Source organism: Pteropus alecto, unplaced genomic scaffold, assembly GCF_000325575.1.
Source record: "Pteropus alecto unplaced genomic scaffold, ASM32557v1 scaffold92, whole genome shotgun sequence".
In the NCBI taxonomy this organism is placed as follows: domain Eukaryota; kingdom Metazoa; phylum Chordata; class Mammalia; order Chiroptera; family Pteropodidae; genus Pteropus; species Pteropus alecto.
The window spans coordinates 6,086,201-6,105,195 of NW_006432447.1; the positions used below are offsets into that span (position 1 = coordinate 6,086,201).

An 18,995-nucleotide genomic window follows, 5' to 3' on the forward strand; every position below is an offset into this window, starting at 1 on the left:
GAAGCACATTCTCTAAAGTGCTATGCAGGGAGAATAGTGCTTCCTGCCTCCCACAATTATGGGGGAGAAGATTGAGAGAGAATTTCCCCCACCCTCCTCCTTATCCAGGAAGTGGAGCTACCCACCCTCACGCTTTTGTCCGGTTGACTGCCCTTCCCTCTAGAGCAGAGAATGGGAAAGCGGTGGACCTGAGGTCTTGGCCCAAGCCCCTAGAATATCTGCCTCAGAGATGCCCACTGTGGCCAGGCCTCTGGTCTTGTCATTTGGTGGGGGCACAAGTGTTATACTATACTAGGCACTGGAAGTGACACAGGGAGATGAATTTATGGTCCTGGGACACAAACACCTTCATTTAGTAAGTGATAAGGCAAGTACAGAATAATTGGGCAATTGATAAAATTATGAGATTTCTGAGGAGAGTCTGGTCACAGAGATACAGAAAGTCCAGTGAAGGGAGAGGATCTTCTCGGTTGTTAGGACCAAGGGGGCTTCTTGGAGGAGGTGACTAAAAGAGTTACTAGAAATTGTTGGAATAACCTTGTAGATCTTGATTTTGCTCTCAAAGAACTCTCTAGGTGAGTGTTTTTAACATGTGGTGGGCAGAAGTTGTCTTGCTTTGGTGGGAAGGAGACGGTAGCATCTGGGAGGAGGAGGTAAGAAAGAACATAATCTTGACTGGGCTACTAAGCAGGGAGAGCGAGGTCCTGCATGCCCAGCATAGGAGCTATCCACTTCAGCACCGCAGCTGGCATTTCTGTTTAGTACTGCAGTTGGAGAATGTTTTCTTAGTCTCCCTTGCCCCAAACCCACCACTTGCACTGTTAGGGAACCAAACTCCCTAGCCCAGAGCCTTTACTAGACACTTACTAGTGCATGCCACTTCCGGGGGGTCAAAATCTGCTCGGTAATAGCCGGTCCGGCAGGTGCAGATGGGAGACGCTTCTGAAGGGGATCGGCTGTTGGAGGGGCAATGGGAGCAGCCCTCAGCTTCCTGGCTGGCCTTGAACATCCCAGCAGGGCAGGCTGGAACACAAAGAGACCATCTGAGAATTAACGGGAGAGCAGAAGTCAGAGGTCCTTCCCCAGAACTGGAAAATGAGAGATTCTGCCCCTCCTCCCAAAGGACATTGAGATACCCTCTCACACAAAGTGAGCATTTCAGACTGAGAAAACCCCTATTTAACACTTCCAATTCTTCAAACATCTTTAGCGAAAGATCCCTTCCTGGAACCAACTTGGCCTCTCTCACTTGAACAATGTGAATAATGATTTTTCCCTTCCAGGTGTGCTGAGAGATTTAAATGAGAATGAATCTAATACGTTGCTCAGTGTCTGGGATTTAAGTGCTCTATAAATAGTTACCCCCTCCCTTGTCCACTTGGTTAACAGCTAGGGCCTTACTCTGAGCCACTCACTGAAGGAATCTTGCCTAGTGTCCTTGGATGAAACAGGGTCCTGGTTAACAATGGACCAGATCCATAGTTCTTAAATGTCATGTTGCAATACACGAAGGACACATGTGAGTTGTGTTAACAAGCATTTGTTATGAATGATGGTAAAGGACTAGAATTCATGAGTGATTCTTTAAAAAGAAATAAATTAAAGCGATTTCAAGGTTACTAGATTTATAATATCATTCTCTCTTAACTGCATTTTGAAATGTTTTCAGGGGTGGGGCAAAAAAAGGATGGCTTTGCAAGCAACGAACCAGGGAATGTGTCATGTACTTGGTGTCATCTATCATGTACATGGCTGTGGAGAAGGTTGGGAAAGCCTGGCACAGCCTCATGTCCACTAGCAATACCTTCAGATATGAGGCACTTCCTCTTAATTCCCTATATGGTCAGCATGTGAAGAGCCAAGACCCAAAAAGTCTGATTCCAGCCTATCCCTTGGGTTTTCACCATGCCTCATCTACGGAGACCCTCTACTCCAGATATCTGATCTCCTCCTTGCTGATTCTTCAAAACACTGCTCCTGCCTATCTGCTTCCCTGAGGCCCTTCCTCCCCATCTTAACTCCCGACTCTTCCTGTGCCCAGGTAACCTGCTCTGGTTCATCCTCCTCTGAGACCAGGTGAAACTTACTGCATGGTCAATTCACTTGGCTTTCTTCATTCATTCAGCAAACCTCACTAATTCATTCAGCAAACATTCATTCAGCAAACCTCACTAATTCATTCAGCAAACATTTACTGTGACCCTCTGAGGGCATGATCCAGGGAATTTAGAGAACACAGCCTGCCTTCAAGGAGCTCTTGATCCAGTGTCCTCATACAATTATACTGTAATATGGTTGTCGCTGTAACAGAAGTACCATCCATTATAATAGCTTCTACTTACAAAGCTCATCTTCTCAAATATATAGTTTCCTCATGGGAAGTGCAGAGTATTCTTTAATAATAGTAGTAGCCACCATCTGTTAACATTCGTGTTAAGTGCTTTACATTCATTACTTCTATGGGGTAGCTATTATTATCTCCATTTTGCTAATGAGGAAATAGGGACACGAAGAGGATCAAAAAGTTGCCCAGTATCACACTGTGGGAGAAATGATAGTGATGACATACACATAAACTATTTGGAGACTATCGACAGCTTTTCTACTAAGACAAGAAGGAAGGACTGTTTCCTGTGCTGGAAAAGTTGTTCCACTCTTTTGCTCACTTGAAGTGAGGTACAGTGTTTCAGTTACTCTGGAAGTGCCTTGGGGTGGGAGCTCATCTTGGATGGGAAGCGATTTCTGAAATGAAATGTTCTGAAATGGTCTAACCCAAGAGTATTCCATGGCATCCACCCTCTTTGGGTTGTGAATATCTGTTACTTACAAAAGGATTCTGAGGCCAGATATTTTGAAAATGTGGATTTAAAAGTTAATCTCATTTTTTTATTACAGAATTTCTCAGAACTTCCAAAAATGGGATACAGAATGCTATGCTTTATCACCAAGAAGCCCTATTTTGTAGAGCATCCTCTGGGATTTAATTCCCATGGTACACACTGGGGTAAATATTGTCTAGATGATTCAATATGGTTCTCAAAGATTTTCATTTTAACCCATGTAAATGTGGCCCACTTGCTGACCCATCTGAACACATTCAAAAGAAACTTCTCTGTAGAAAAGAAAAAACAACTCAAATCTTTACTAAAGACTCAACAAATAAAACCCCAAAGGGAAAACCCTGAATGACATACTCAAAGTATCAAAGGATTTCGCATACTGATCTATCTTTCCCGGCCCACTCAGGACAGTCTCTTCCTCTATTTCTTTCCTCAAAACTTCTTTTCATATCTCTTCATTGTCTCCTATGAGAAGCTCTTGGCTCTTTCCACTATAAATGGCCTAGTACTCCTGGGCCCTATTCACTTCCGATGCTGAAGAACACAGAGAAAGTCCAGGCCTGCGCTATCCAAACGCAGCGGAAGCTCTTTACCTGGAAAGTGATGCCTCTCATGCATTCATTTGCTCCCTTCCACACTGTAATTTTCTTAACGTATCAGTCCAAGAGGAACAAGGTATTTTTTCTTTCTAGCACTTAAAAGCCTCCTCGCTTTACATTTAATAAGTTAACAGCATAAACAATCATCTTGATATCCACAAGTGGCGAAGAAATTTGTAAAGTGCCTTCCTGAGATTTCTGATGGAGGAAGGCAGACCTGGGTGTCCTGAAGTCTCTGGACTCTAAGGCGGCCAAGAGAGGAGGAATTGGAGAAGAATGGGTCCAAGCTGGACTTTAGGGAGAGAAGGTCAAAGAAAGGGTGAGGAGAGAGGTCCTGGGAGAGGGTGTGATTCCTACTCCCCAGGGCAGGGAGTACCAGGCAGTGGTCAGACAGTCCTGGGTCTGATTCCTGTCTCTGCTTGTTCCTAGGTGGGTGATCACTGGCAGGTTACGTAATTCCTCAGCACCTCAACCCGCTCATCTGTATAAAGGATATATAAAAGATACACTTACAGTTCTCACAACAACTCCCACCGGTCATTAGAATTTAATAAATTTAAATATGAATATGTGCCTATCATTCATAAGTGCCAAATTATGCTAATCTTTTCCACCCCTACTTACCCTCTCCCTTTTGAAAAACAAGTTTTTTTTTTCAGGGACTTTTAGAATTTAGGGTCAGAATATAAGTTTTGAGTCCCAAAGCAGGCAAATAATTCCTGGAACCAAATGGAAAAATGTGTTTTTACGCAGATTATTTGTCTTGTATAATAAGTGAATCATTATACCTATAAAATATATTTTACCTAAAATTACCCAATGGATGAATCTCTTTAACATTCACATTTCATAAGTTAATATTTTAATAAAATCTGTGTCTAGACATTCCCTAATTTATAAAGAAGCAGCATTCCTACGCTCATTTATTAGACTTTTAGGTTGTAACTTGTAAGCACACTTGTGCTATATTTTCTCATAGAATTAATGTTTTAAGTAATGGTTAAAGTGGCAGGCTACTCCACAAAGCCTTTTTAACTCATTTTGTATCAGATAGTACTAATAAGAAATGCAAGTTAACAATATTGTTATTTTATTAAAAATTTAACATAGAAAAACAAATTTTAAAAAACTATGCCGTCCCTTGAGAAAAAGCAACTTTAATTAGAAGTGATACATGGGCCTTCTGGGTAGATTCTGAATAAGAATATTTACTCCAAGAAAAGCAAAAGCAAATGGCCCAGGGAAGTCACCTGAGTATGTCAAGCAGCTGGGAGTTAATATGATAGAGCGTGATGCAGACTCTGGCAGCCTGGAGACTGCTCACCTCCCTAAGGGCTCTACAGTTTCAGAAAATAGTAATTACAAACTGTTTGGCCTAACCAAACATATAGCCACACTTAAAGGCAATTTTGAGGTTGATAACACAGTTCTTTGCTTTACTATCATTCCAAAACTTAGGGGTTGCCTTTCTCTTGATACAAAATTATAGTCAGCACTATCACTACAGTTATAAGCACCTCATTCGACAAATGTTTACTGAAGATCTGCCACGTGCCAGGCACCATGCTAGAAAAATAGAGCTGAATGTGGGGGGTGGGGAGACAAACTTTAGGAAGCACCCTTCCTGGTGAGGGAGGCAGACAACGAAATGCTGATTCCTTCACTGTCACGTGTTCTGTGCTATGCTTGTGTGTGCACGGGGAGACTGGTCAGGTAGGATGCACATCATTTTGGGAATCCATTGTTATGAGATGGAGAGGGGAGATTCAGAAGGAGAGGCAAAGACAAAGCAAGAAAGGAAGAGGTGGAAGAACAGGAGAGGTAGAAGGGAAATTAGGTCAGAGAGTGCCCAGCCCAGGATCTCAGCAGAGAGGCTTTCATTATTATTCCAGCGATGAGTGGAAAGAGAAGTGGTTCATGCGCCTTGCTGTGTATTCACACAAGACCTTTGCCAGTAGGACACCTGTAACTTGGAGGGCTGTATGGTTCTGACACCACTGCAGCCCACAATTGCTTTGTTTCCTTAAGAAAAGAGGGTTAACTACCCTCCATTGCAAGTGATCACAGTTCAGACAGGTGATAAATGGAGCTTTTGGGTGGTATCCTCACACACACACCTCTTTCCCCACCCCTGACTTTGGTGAAGAGGAAGAGACAAGACCTGAGTACCCATCCCTAAGCATGTGTGCATTTTCTACTCCCTACGCAAAATACACAGCATTCCCCTCCCACTTCAAGTGACAAGAGACTGTACACGTCACCTCTAGCTGATATCCAGAAGGTCACCTTGAAACGCCCACCTAACTTCTCAGAGCCTCAACAAGGTAACAAATTACCTGGTGCTTACAATGCTCTTGAGAACCGCCCCCCTCTCGTCCCTGCACGCAGACTTCCAGTGACACTAAATCCATCACCTACAGTACTATTACTTTATAAAGAAACAGATTAAGTGTCTCATAAACAGTGCAGTGATTGAGATAATGGAAAGCGCCTCTCGTCCCCATCTGCAGCATCAGGTTATGAAGCATTTCCAAGCAGCCAGGAAGAGGAAATTAATAGAAGCAAGAGGGAATAACCACTTTTATGCAATTTCCTCAGGAGATAGTGGACCATCTAATCTTTATTGGAGCCCTTTAACCTGTCACTCAGCACTCACCAGAGCCTCTTTAGCTCTCACAATTTTTCTTGATGTCGAAGGAAGATAAAATGAAAACCTCAAAATACGATTGTATAATTTTCATATGTGGAGGGCGCACATTGCCTGTGTCCCTCCTCCCTCAAATGAGGCCTCAGAAAACAACATTTTTATGCAGCAGAAATGTGGGAGAGCTTAACTATTCCCGGCGCATGGTCCAGGGGGTCACAGCTACTCTGCAGGAAGAAAATCTCTCCTTGCATTTTAAATGTGATTCTTCCCTCCACGGCTGCCTTCTGTCCTTGCTCTTTCTTTTTAATAATCTGATTACTTCTCTTGATCTAATTTTTCTCCCCCAGATGAGTTTGCAAAGGTTCATGCCAATGAATATTCATCCCCTGCTTAAGAACTGGTGCCTTTTTCTCAAGGCAGGTGCAGCTCAGCAGCTGGCTCTGAGGTCTTCCTGCCTCTCGGGGTGACAGTGAGAGGGGCGAGGCACCTACTTCTGTCCAGGAAGAAAGAGGTTCAGAGCCCCAAGTTGCTTACTCTTAGAACCTCCCCTTCCTCTTCATACTTTGCTCCAGCTCTGTAGAGCTGCAGAGAACTCTAGGGTGGATGTGAGGAGGGGAGGCAGGAGATTCCCGTGGGACATGCACACAGCTCTATACAGCTCTTCCCTTAGGCCTTGGGGACTCACATTGGGCTTGATATGTATACTTATTCCTGTGGCCAAATGTCTCCATCACCTTCACACTATTGATGGCTGACACCATAGGTACTTGATTCTAGAGCTCAAGGGATGAAGCTCCCTGGAAGAAGGTGGCCCTGGGGTGTCCTTGCTAGAATTCCGTTCTCTACTTTCACCAGCAGCCTTTGCTCTTTCTACAGATGGGTGCCCCTGGACAACCCCAGGGCATCTCATTGTGACCCAGATCTTTGCGATACTCTCACTTCCCAGTGTGTTGACGTGAATATAAGGGGACAGCAAAGAAGTAGTTCCGGCATGCACACTTTCATCCATTCAATTATGTACTAGTTTGAAAGTTCTCTGAAGGCTGATCACCTTTGCACTTCCCTCTCCGTGGTGCTCAGCACGAGCTTACACGTAAGCACAACACAGTCTGTGGCTGGTTGAACTGAATACTCACTGAAGGCCTGATATGATAAGAATAAAGATAAAAGCTGTAATAATAATAATAACAACAACAAAATATATGATCTTAGTATTAGATCTTTTCCATGCAAAGATCTTTTCCATGAAAAGATTTTTAAAAGCTTTTCTGTACTAAGGCCTTCAAAATAGCCTGAGCTTTGATTCATCATTCTACTTCTAAGGACTCATTCTAAAGAAAAAGCAAGCAAATGTGAAAAAAAGATTTATGTTAATGGATGTTTATCCCAATGTTATGCAAAATATGGAAGAAAGAAAGGAAGGAAAGAAAAAGAAAAGATGGAGAAAAAAAGAAAGAATATAAATGTCAAAAAATAGGGTATTGACTAAACGAATCGTGGAACGTCCATAAAATGGACTACTACACAGTCATTAAAATTACACCATAGAAAAATATTTTAAAAGTAGGTTTAAAACTATATGTACAGTATAAACTTCATAATACACATAAACATACACATATACATGCACACAGGCATACATAGAAATAAACTATGCTCACTAAAATGAAAACCAAGATTGGAAGCACCACTTTATTTTGTGTTTCTCTGTAATTTCCCAATGTTTTGCATTGTATATACAAGACTCGAGTAATCAAAAAAAATTTCAGTCATTACATATTTAAATTTGGGGAAAGACACAGAAGTACGGATGGCAGCCTCCAACTCCAAGTTGCTGAGCTGAGCAAGGCAGTTCAGACTAAGCTGATTACTGAGAAAAGCTCTACCCCAGAGCTGCAGATGGCTTGTGCCAGAGATCTCTGGAGGAAGGGGAGAGTAAAGAGAAGCTGGGAAGGCTGCCCGGGGAAGGTAGCACATGCACAGGCTTTGAAGGACAGATAAAATTTGATGCAGAAGTGGGAGGGTGGGGCAACGGGAGAGGACTCCGAGAGAGCAGGCCCTTGGCTTGCCTGGGGAACCTTTGGGTAATTGCAGAGGTTGCCAGGAATAAGAATAAAGCACTCGTGGGGGCCATGGCACTTTCACTTCTATAAGGACCAGCACACACGAAGCCAAATGGATCTCCAGTTTCTGCCTCCCTGGGCCTGGTGCCAGCTGTAATGGCCTGTGCAGAGGGGATACTTAGCTATGTCATACACTCGTATCACTTTTGGTGACACTTGCTGAAACTGATGAATGCTGCAGGCACCATGACACAGACGAGACTGTAACTTCCAGTGCTATTAAGCTGCTCAGACAGCATCAGCGGCAGGGAGCTCAGAAGGCATCAATCAGCGTAGAGGTTGTTAAAGAGGCGGGGTCAGGATGAGGATGCTCTGCCTTGGTGGAATGCGGAGATCATTGATCAGGACTGAAGGGTGACAAACAGAAGAGCACTGTCTCAAGAGGGTGGGGGAGGCACTTAGGTTCTTATCACTAATGGCAGTCTGTCCTCAGAGAGCAGCTGGGTACAGGTCAGTCAAGGCCAGGTTCAGGCATAGGAGGCTGGGCGTCAGAGCCTCACAGAAGGGAGTTTAAGGCTGCATCCTGCAATTGTGGCCCTAGGTCAGTGTGGTTGGAGAGTGAGGATAGCCATAAAGCAAGCCCAGATGTTTTCTAATGATCCAGACAAGTGAACTGTCTCAAACTGTGGTCTCCAGACCAGCAGCAGCAGCAGCAGCAGCATCACTGAGAACATGTTAGAAATACAGAATTTCAGACCCCACTCCAAACCTACTAAACCAGAAATTGTAGGGTGGGGCCCAGTCATCAGTGTTAGCAAGGCTTCCAAGAGATCCTAGTGCAGCTCCAGTGCCCTAGACACCCCCGGAGGAGTGGAAACATTATGGCCTTGGGATCTGAGAAAACTGGTTGTGTGGTATTAAGCAAGTTACTTACCCCTCTGAACCTCATCTGTAAAAGAAAAATGCTAGGATAACTTTACTCTCAGAGCTTTTGTGAAGATCAGTGTAATGCAGGTAAACTTTCTGGAAGGGAGCATCTGCTCAGTAAATAGCTAATGTTTTCTACAAGGTGCCAAGCTGAATGTCTATGAATCATTCATTTTAAAGGATTTAAATTGACTGTACTAGGCACTGGAATAACCAGTGGGTGAAACAAAGACCTGCCAACCCCTCCCAGGAGCTGACATCCTAGTGGAGAAAGACACAAACTACAATTCCAACAGATGAGATCAGTGAGAAGGACAGAGAGGGACCTAACCGGGTCTGGGAAGGTCTCAGGCAAGTGACGTCTAAGTTAAGACACAAAGAATAAATAAAAATCGAACAGGTCGGCAGAGGTAAGGTGGGTTAGTGAGAGGAGACAGAGAATCTTCCACATGGAGAGAGCAGCATGAACAAAGATCCAGGAGAAAGAATATGACTCAATCCGGAGACTGAGCACAACGCTTCTGTTGAGGTGTAGTGTGAGTGCCACAGGCTCAGTTAGAGAGCATTTGTGGGGTGGATTAGGGAAAATAAATCAGCGAGGAGGCTGAGTCTGAAGAGGTAGTAACCTGAACTTATGGCATCAAGCCCCCTGGCCTTTTGCCCTGAGGTCCATGAAAGTCACTGATGGGATTAAAGTTGGGAAGAAACACAATTGGATTTTTGTTTCTGAAGGATCATACTAACTGCTGGGAAGAGATGGAATTGGAGGAGTAAGAACAATTAGGGGAGACACAGGAGCCCAAAAAGCACTAATGACCCAGTGTAGTGGAAATGGAGATATGTAGATGGATTCAAGAGTTGTTTAGGAGAGGAAGACCTGGTGATTAATTAGCAATCACTCATTCATTCAACAGATATGCACTGAGCCCCTCCTGGGTGCCAGGCAGTGGGCCAGGTGCTGGGTATGAAAGACAAGGATCTGTTGTCTGGCTTGTGTCCCCACCGATCCTCCATGTTTCATCCACTCAGGTTACGCATTTTCCTCTTCCTGGGGTTCTCCTTCAAAAATCCAGCACCCTGGCAGTTCACTGTCCCTACGACTTTGAGAGTTTGAGGGGTAACATTAGGAAAGGGCCCAGAACAGAGAAGGTAGGGAAGGGGCTCACTCAGAAACCAGGACTGATCTGGTGCCTCTGTATCTGGCTGTGTCTGCCCCCCGAGTCTGTGCCCTACCTGCCAGCCTGCAAACAGGGCAAGAGGAGCCCCTGCACCGAGGAGGGGTGCAACTCTCTTTAGATTCGGGAATCTCCAGGGTAGCCAAAGCCTTCAGGACTTCGGAATGGGACCAAGAGGAGGACTCTAGCAGGAGACCCGGGTACCACATCTAGTTTATTTCACTAGCCCCTGAAGGAGTGGCATTACCTGAGCCCCTCCCCACAGAGCAACTGGACAGCCAGTCACAGCTGAGAGCTCCAGGGGCAACTTCCTAAGCTTTAGCCCAACAGAGCCCTTCCCTTTCACATGCATGTCTCATTCATTCAACACGATTTTGGGGAGCACTTTCTACGTGCCCTGAGTTATATATGAGTCACTTTCTTCACATTGAGCAAGAAGAGGACTATTGTTGAGGAGTGAAGGTAGACACGCAGGGAAATCAGAAGTGGAAGTGGACCCCGGAGGCACCCTCAATCCAGAAGTATCAAAATGGCCAGATGGGAATGGACTTCTCAAGATTTTGGATATCAGGGCAGGACAAGGCCTCCTGGAGAAGAGCCAATGACATAGCCAGGTGGTGAAGGAGGTGAGTGAGCCCTGCAGGGGGCAGGGGTGGAGGATCTACCCTTTAGAAGAGGGTGGAAGCACCCTGCCAGCAGCCAGGGCAGACTCTTCTAAGGGAGTATGCCCTCCCCATTTCCCTCTCCACCACCGGGGAGATGCTTCTTGGGGCAGAGAAAGGTGAGGGCCAGATTCCTCTGGCCACCCCTGAGAGTCCCAAGGCCCTCTATCCTGATTGGACCCATTGAGCCACCAGCAGCCAGGCTCAGACTCGTACTGCTATGCCCGTGTGCGAAGCAGGTAGGGAATCCCCAGGTGTCTCCTCTCCAGGCCCCCTCCCCACCCAAATCAGAGCCCGGCTGCCAATGTTCTAAAAACACCATCAGTCTGGTAGCACTGGGCAGCGGGTGAAGGGGACAAATGCTGGTGGTCAGGCTGCTGCTTTCCATGTTTTCAACCTGAAGTGTTTACCCTTTGAGAAAAACCTTTTTTTTAAATACTTCCCCTGACACGGACCTTGATGAATGCCCTTTAAAAATAATTTATAAGCAAGTTAAGATAAACGGAGGTGACTTCTTGCTGTGTTTCTCAGGCTGGTGACAGTGAGACACCCCCAGAGGGCCACTAGGCTGGCCACCTGCACATGCAGATGCTGAGTCTCACGGGCTTGCACATCCAGAACTGGCACTGTTCTCCCCTGCTCCCTCTGCCTTCCACAGAGCCAGCAAACAAAGAAACAGAAACAAAACACCAACCACAAATCTCATTTTCCCTCTAAAACATGACAAGGCAAATAGTCCTCTTCCCTTAGGAAAGATGTTATCATTTCTCCCTTTCCAAGCTTCCTTGCCCCAGGGCTTTGGCGAGTTCACAGATCATAGGTAGCCAGGGTAGGAAAGGACCTTAGAAATACCCTAGAACAGGGTTAGCCAGTTCCCAGCACAGCTACTATCACCACCTCCATATTCCAGCCATGGCAGGCATCACTAATCAATCACAGCACCTATTCCCACTCAGCCTGGACCAGAGCTCAGAATCTTTAACACAAGGCTCAGGCAGCTGCTACCCATGGAACAAAGTGGCATGTCCCAGAGCTATGATAGGGAAAGTGAGGCCCAGGGAAGGCAATGAGTGGCTTGGCAGAGGCACACAGTCAGCAGGGGAACTCGAACAAGCCATGGTGTTTGTTTTGCCTGCTCATGTGGCCCAGTCATCAGGACGAGCTTGCTGCAGCTCTGCAGCTCTGTGGACTCACCCCTGCCCTGTCCCCAGCTGCCTCAACTCTTTCTCCTTCTCGTCTTTGAGGTCTGCCCCACAGCACAGCCTCCTCTCCAGCTGGGAGGCCAGGGCACCTAATTATTCTCTCAGCGTGCATCCGGGAAAGAGCTGCATTATGTTTAAGTAAGTGTGGCTAAGAGGTGCCGCATCTCAAGAGAAGGTCAAGTGCTGCATATGTATAATATAAGATTAAGATTTTCCCCTTCTGTGGTGTACTTGATAAAATAATTTTGCTGTGACCTTTACAGAAACCCAGGAGTAGAAATGGGCACAGTGGAATTTCCAGCTTCTCCCCAGGTCACAAAGTCATAAACACATAAATCTATAACGAAATTACACACCGTTCAAGTGGGACAAGTGAGCAAAAGAAATGATTTTTATTTTTCAGTAACGAGGAAACAAAAGCTTTGAGGCTGCAATACTCAAGCTTATTAACAGAGACGTCTTGACAGATGAGTGAAAGGAACCCTTTCCCACACTGCCCTGGCCTGGCTTGAGAGCCCAAAGTGTACAGCATTCTCCTCCACACCCCCAGCCACAGAATTTCAGAGAAAAGTGGCCTGTCCGAGGTCACATAGTTGTCAAAGTCAGGTCTAACCTGGCTCTGCCACACCCTTGCCAGGAGAATTTGTTGGGCTTGGTCTCAGGTCCTGAATTGCAGTAATAATGGGCGTAGCACTTTGCAAGACTCAGCACCAACTCTGAAACAGTGAAATTACCACGAGCAAGAATCAATATTGAAATAATAAGGTTATACTCATCCCCAAAATTCTCCAAGTAGAAGTGAACGTGACAAGGCGGAACATTTGCATGACATTTATCCAAAACACTAAAGGCAGACAAAGTTGGCAGAATCCATTGTGTCTGACCCATGACTTTTCCCCAGTAATCTCACCAAATCTGAAGTAGCCTCTGAACAGAGAAATGGGGCTTACAGGTTCTAGAATAGGGAGGGTGCCCTCCTTCTGAGCAGCTGGGCAGGGGCAACCCTCGGCTCCGGAGCCCTGGGGGCCATGTGAGTAGGCCAGTGGGTGTTGTAAATCAGAGCAGCTGGAATTGGGCTCCACTGCTGAGAGAGGCAGAAAAAGGTTGGATAGTGCGTTCTCTCCAGTGACCATTTATTCCCAGGTGCCGAGAAGTAATTTCCAGAGTGCTCTGTGTCCTCCCTATTTGCAGTTTCTGGATAAATATTAGTTTCACCAACTGCCTTCAGGTTTGTCAGTTAAACATGATTAAAGGAGAAGCTTGCAGCTCAGATCAGGGGTGTTAAGGGTGCACTTAGCACTTAGATCTCAATGTGCACTTAGAGGAAGCCATTCAACTGAAGATAACCAGCATCGGGGAGGGCCTTGGGAAGGAGCAGTAGGTGCAGACACAAGGGAAGGCCAGAAGGGAAAAGTGGGGAAAAGCTCAGGGGCAGGTCCTGCTATGCAGTTTGGCAAAGAACTTCCCCCAAGAAAACAAGTCTAGGGCTTATGGGTTGACAGAAGTCTTGCTGGACAAGAGAATTATGCTGGTCTCTCTGCTACTGAGGAAAGGGCCTGCTCTTCCTGGCCCACCCTCTTCCCCCAAGTTTTTGGGTCAGGCCAGTAAAGGCCTCTATTAAATGAGAGACTAGCGCATCCTGCAAAGCACAGGATCGGGTGGGATGTTGGGTCAGTTCCCTTTCATCCTTGGCACCCTTCTAAGGCAAAGTCTGTGGTTTGCCAAGCTGACCACCACCTGCTAGAATTAGTTATAACGTTGTGTCGATATTAATAGCAACAATTTTATTAATTATATCAATGACTAGTATTTAAATAAGCATTTATCATGGGCTAGGTACTCAGATGTGCAACCCGATGTCATTTCATGCTCATAACAGCACTAAGAGACTTGTACTACAATTGTTCCCATTGTGCACATGAGGAAACTGAGGCTCAAATAAGGCCAGTCGCTTGTCCAGGGTCCTAAAGCCAGTGGTGAAACCAGGAATTGAACACAGGCTGCCTAAATCCAGAGACTTGATAGTTCACTGGTTGGAGTGTTTTAAAATCAAGTAAATTTCCTTGAAACCCACAAAACTAGTGTGTGTCAGGTTAAATATAACGATGCCTACTTGACTCCTTGGGGAAAGGAGTACCAACTTCTGAGTTATAAACTCCGCTACTTATAGCCATAGGAAGCTAGTTCTATAATCTTTTTGTGTCTCAGTTTTCTCATCTGTAAAAATGGAATAACAATAATCTCTGTCTCATAAGTGTTTTGATGGCTGAATGAGTTAATGAATACAGAATGTTTGGTGCAGTACCTAGTATATAATAACAACTCAATTACAAGTGGTTATATTATTCTATTATAAAATTATAATGTGTTCACTATAGGTAATGTGTCGTCTCCCTGCTATTGTGTTATATTTTTAAAAGACGACATTTGTGCCACTACATGGAACATTCCCATCAAAGTTGGACAATGCATGAGCATTGGCTTAAATCACTAAGATCTAAGGATATAAGCAGACGTATATGTGGGTTTTGGACAGTGACTATCAAGAGAGAAAGCTAGCTCTTCATCTCCCTTTCTTCATTCCTGTTGGCTGAAAAGTTGACATGATGGCTGGAACTCAAGCAGCCATCTTGGACTGTGAGGTGGAAATTGTGTGTTAAGGGTGTCAGAGCAACGAGTTAGAATATACCTGGGTCTCCAACACCATAACATGGAGTACCAGCTTGGATTTATCTTACATGACAGAAAAAAATTTCTACAATTTATCTTATTTTTCTATTTCTCATAAACAAATATAATCCCAACGTACCATTTCTTTTCAATGAAACTATGTAATGAAGATAGTATCATTCCCATTTCACTGGCAACAACACTGAGATTAAGAGAGGTAAAGCAACTTGCGTGATATTTCTCAGTTAGTCTTTCAGGGGCAGAATTCAAAACCAGATTTTCCTGACTTCAAAGCTGATGCCCTTTCCAGTTATTTACTAATATAAGTTATTCATGGACTCAGGGCATTCTGCATTTATGTCATGTGCATTAAGGCTTGAGAAGGCACATGTTCAAGTGCACATGAGCTCAGGTGAGAGGCTTGGGAAATGGAGAAGACGTGTTTCTTTTCTGCTCACTGAAGATATCTTGCCCTACTTTCCCTGCTTCTAAAGGAGGGACGGGGAAACTATGGTCTATGTCATATGCTGGCTCTGAGCCCTCTCAGTTCCTGCCTGCCTGAATTCCTGACCGGACGTAAAAAGGTAATATATGGATGTGGTCACTGGGTATTCTGCAGAGGCTTTTTCTGAAACGCAAATTCATCTTCCAGTGGGCAGAGGGAAATGAAGAGCGCATAAATAGTGGGACTGGCTGCATTTTCCAAAGGACCAGAGGATGCTTGGGCAGCTTAGCAGCAGGGTGGGGGCGAGTATTCATTGACATTAACTGTTCCTACTTCTAGTGGGGTGCCAGCTTCCTAGAATATGAGATGTTTGCTATTTATATGGCATATGGACACCTATAATTATTACTGTTTACTGACATCCCAGGCCAGCTATGCTAAAGGGGCCTAACCCCTTTATGCTCACTTTCCAGATAACTCCAGGGCGGAGTAATAGGGACAGAAGTAGCTAGGCTGCTGTCCATCAGCATTAGTGGGCACAGAACAGTGAGTGCCAAGGAAACTGTGAGCATTGAAGTTTGGATTTCATCATCATCAGGCTAATAATCATTATAATCCTATGAAGCTTCATTACTGAATTCCCTCTTTACCATTTATACACGCAACGCTCATTTATTAATAACCAAGATAAAGGTCCATAAAACAATATTGTTCCCATGTAACACGTCTTTCTTTTCGCTCTCAATAAGAATCCAGAATTTCATCAGAGGAATGTAAGCACTTCACCAAGATGTGTCAATTATTTCGAGATGACAGGTATTCGATTCCCAAATTCATCAGTGGGGGCTGAAAATGTATTGGCTCATCAAGCAGAGCACACACTTCTGGAAGCGCCTTCACCATTTGGGAATCCAATAATAATTGCACTACCAACACCTTGACTTTCTAATGGAATTTTTCAAGGAGCTAAAGAGTTTTGACACATTCCCCTACCAACCCACTCTCAGATTCATCTTTTTGGGGGGCTTCTGAAATAGTGAAGGCACTGGTTTTATTGTTCCCATTTTGCAGAAGAAGAAACTCAGATTCTCAACTCAGAAGCTGAGCGACTCACATGAACAAAGTATGTTGGAGGCAAAGGAAAGATATGGAGCAGCTCCTTCACTCTGGGGCTCTAACCGCTTGACTACACAGCTTCAAAAACACCGCTCCTTGGATCCAGGCCCTGACCTGGCTGCCGGAGATACCGAGCAGAGTCAGCTAGAGTCCCCATTCTCAAGGAACACAAGCCTAATGGAAAAACCAAATGCTAATGGTAATTATAAAAGAGCACGATTAATGTGAAAAGAGCAGCATGCATACGAGTGGGGAGAAAAGAGGCAGACTCTTCTCTGTATTGGGAGAGAAGAGAGTCCCCTCGAAGGAGATGACAACTGATTTGGGTTTTGAAGCATGAAGAGGAGTTTACTAGGTAGATAAAATAAAGGAAGGCATTCCAGGCAAAGAAAATGTCATATACAGAAACATGGTGGTAGGAAACAATCAAGGATGCTTAGAAGCTAGCTGGTGTCCTTGCTGAATGCCCATCATCAATCTAATGAAGAGAAGACTTTGTCTTCATGGGGACAGATATCAGGTGTTCCAAATAAGCTGGAGTTAGTCTTGGCAGGGGGCAGAATGTTAAACTAAGTCTTGAAATAAGTAGGAATCATAGAAATGTTTCAGGATCACCACCCCAATCCCCAATACTGAGTCTCTCTTTTTGAGTGCTGCCAGGTCTTTACTTTCCAGGTAATCCTTCCTGCCCTCCTCCTTCTGACCTCTCAGAGGTCCTTGGAGAACCTTGGGGGCTGGCTGAGTCTGGGTAGTGGGGTATGGATGGCTCTTCCCTGGATGGGGCTGCCCAGACTTCCTAACCCCAAGGTAAGCACTCTCCTAGTGCCCTGAGCTCACCCGTCTGCATTCTCTGGGACCTCTTTTGTATAGAGCAGAACAACGGAAGTGCAAAATGGCCCTTCCGAGGAAGAGGAGTTAGTAGGTGCAGTTGAATAAATGTTCGTGCTCCCCAAATTCAAATGTTAAAGCCCTAACCCTCAATGCGATGGTTTTTGGCGCCTTTGGGAGATGATTAGAGTCAGACTGGGTCATGAGAGGGGGAGGTCTCGATGATGGGATTAACGCCCTTTTCTATAAAAAGAGAAAGACATGATTTCTCTCCCCTCTCTCTCTGTGTAAACACCAAAGAAAGGGCATGTGAGGACATAATGAGAAGACAGACGTCCTGCAAACCAGGACACAGGCCCTCCTCACCAGACACTGAATCTGCTGGCATCTTGATCTTGGACTTCCCAGCCCCCAGAACTGTGAAAAATAAATGTCTGTTGTTTAAACCCCTCAATCCGTGGGATTCTGTTATAGCAGCCCAAACTCAGACAGTGTGGATGCATCTTCCTTCTCTCCAAGGCCCCTGCCTTTCCTCCAGAAATATGACGATTCCCTTCTCTGGGGAAGGCCTCCTCCCTGCCTCGAATCAGGCTGCACTTCAGGCCTTCCCAGGCAGGACCCAGTGTGGATTTATGATTTAATTTGTGTGTATGGCACAAAGAAATGATTTCTGGGCTGGTCACTTAAGAAATGATTAAAGACCATCATTTCAAACCCACAGCACTCCCTGGGGGAAGGGAAGCAGTTTGAGACAGAAGGAGGTGTTGGTAATACACTGAGATGGACGTGTGGCCAGGGATGCCAGTCTCCAGGGAGGGGACAAAGGCAGGGAGGGCAAGGCCTGCCCCATGCTGCTGCTATGAGGGGAGTGTATGCTGGGAGCACTGGACGGCGCCCTCAGAACAAGATGAGCCACCCGCATCAGACATCTGTGATGCTATCTTTGTCCACACAAGCAAATGTCATCTGAGGCAGGCACAGAAAAAAGCAGCCCCATCTCCCTTCCTTGGCATCTTTACCACCTCAGAGCAGTACACCTGGGCCTGAAGGTGGCTGACTGTAAAGAAAGAAAACAACTCACAAAGACCTCTGTCTTCTATAAGCTCGCGGACCGGAAACCCACATGCAGGAGCTCTGAATCACCCCTAACATCTCTTCCAAGCCAACAGCCAAAGGTTGCACTGTACCGATTCATGACGTGAGGCTATAAAGCCCTGAGACCAGATAATGAGCTTGGGAAGGTACATTCAGCTCCCCTAGAAGGACTCCTCAAAATCAGGGCTTTTCTCAGGACCTTGCAGATTAATTAACTAACCTGGCCACAAGAAAACACAGCTGAGGCCTGGACCAGCCGGCTTATGGCTGCACATTCAACATATGGCCCCAGAATGTCATAGGAAGTAGCAATGGGACAGCAAAATTCACACTGAGTGTTGACTCTGAACACCTGGGTTCCGGAACCAGTTCTTAAACCCTTGCTACTTGTGAGGTCATGGGCAAGACCCACTGTAGCCCATCTGAGCCGCAGTGGACTCATCTGTGAAATAGGGACACAGGGAGTAAAAACAGCTCCTCACCTTTGCTGTTGATTGGTGAACACATTCCAAGCTTGATTTGAATGTGAATTACAGCTCCCACAGCTGCTAACCTGGACCTCTCTAACATCCATCATGGTAAGTGATACTTTGATTTTTGTAAGCTCCTTCTATTTTGAATAGCAAAAATATCTGCTAGATCACATTCTCATCTATGTTTTACATCTCTCAGCAGGAGGGACAGGGAGAGAGAGACCCTTGGGAAGAAGGAGCTGAACCTCAGGCC

At 45.3% G+C, this 18,995-nt stretch overlaps 1 protein-coding gene across 1 annotated transcript in view; it reads right to left on the reverse strand.

Moving 5' to 3' along the window:
• The window catches only part of EPHB1 (EPH receptor B1), a 398,288-nt gene that overhangs the window by 125,602 nt on the left and 253,691 nt on the right, over positions 1 to 18,995 (reverse strand). Inside the window, exon 4 of the mRNA XM_006907222.1 lies at positions 868 to 1,023. Within this exon, the coding sequence (XP_006907284.1) occupies positions 868 to 1,023 (156 nt within the window). The remainder of the gene's footprint in view (positions 1 to 867; positions 1,024 to 18,995) is intronic.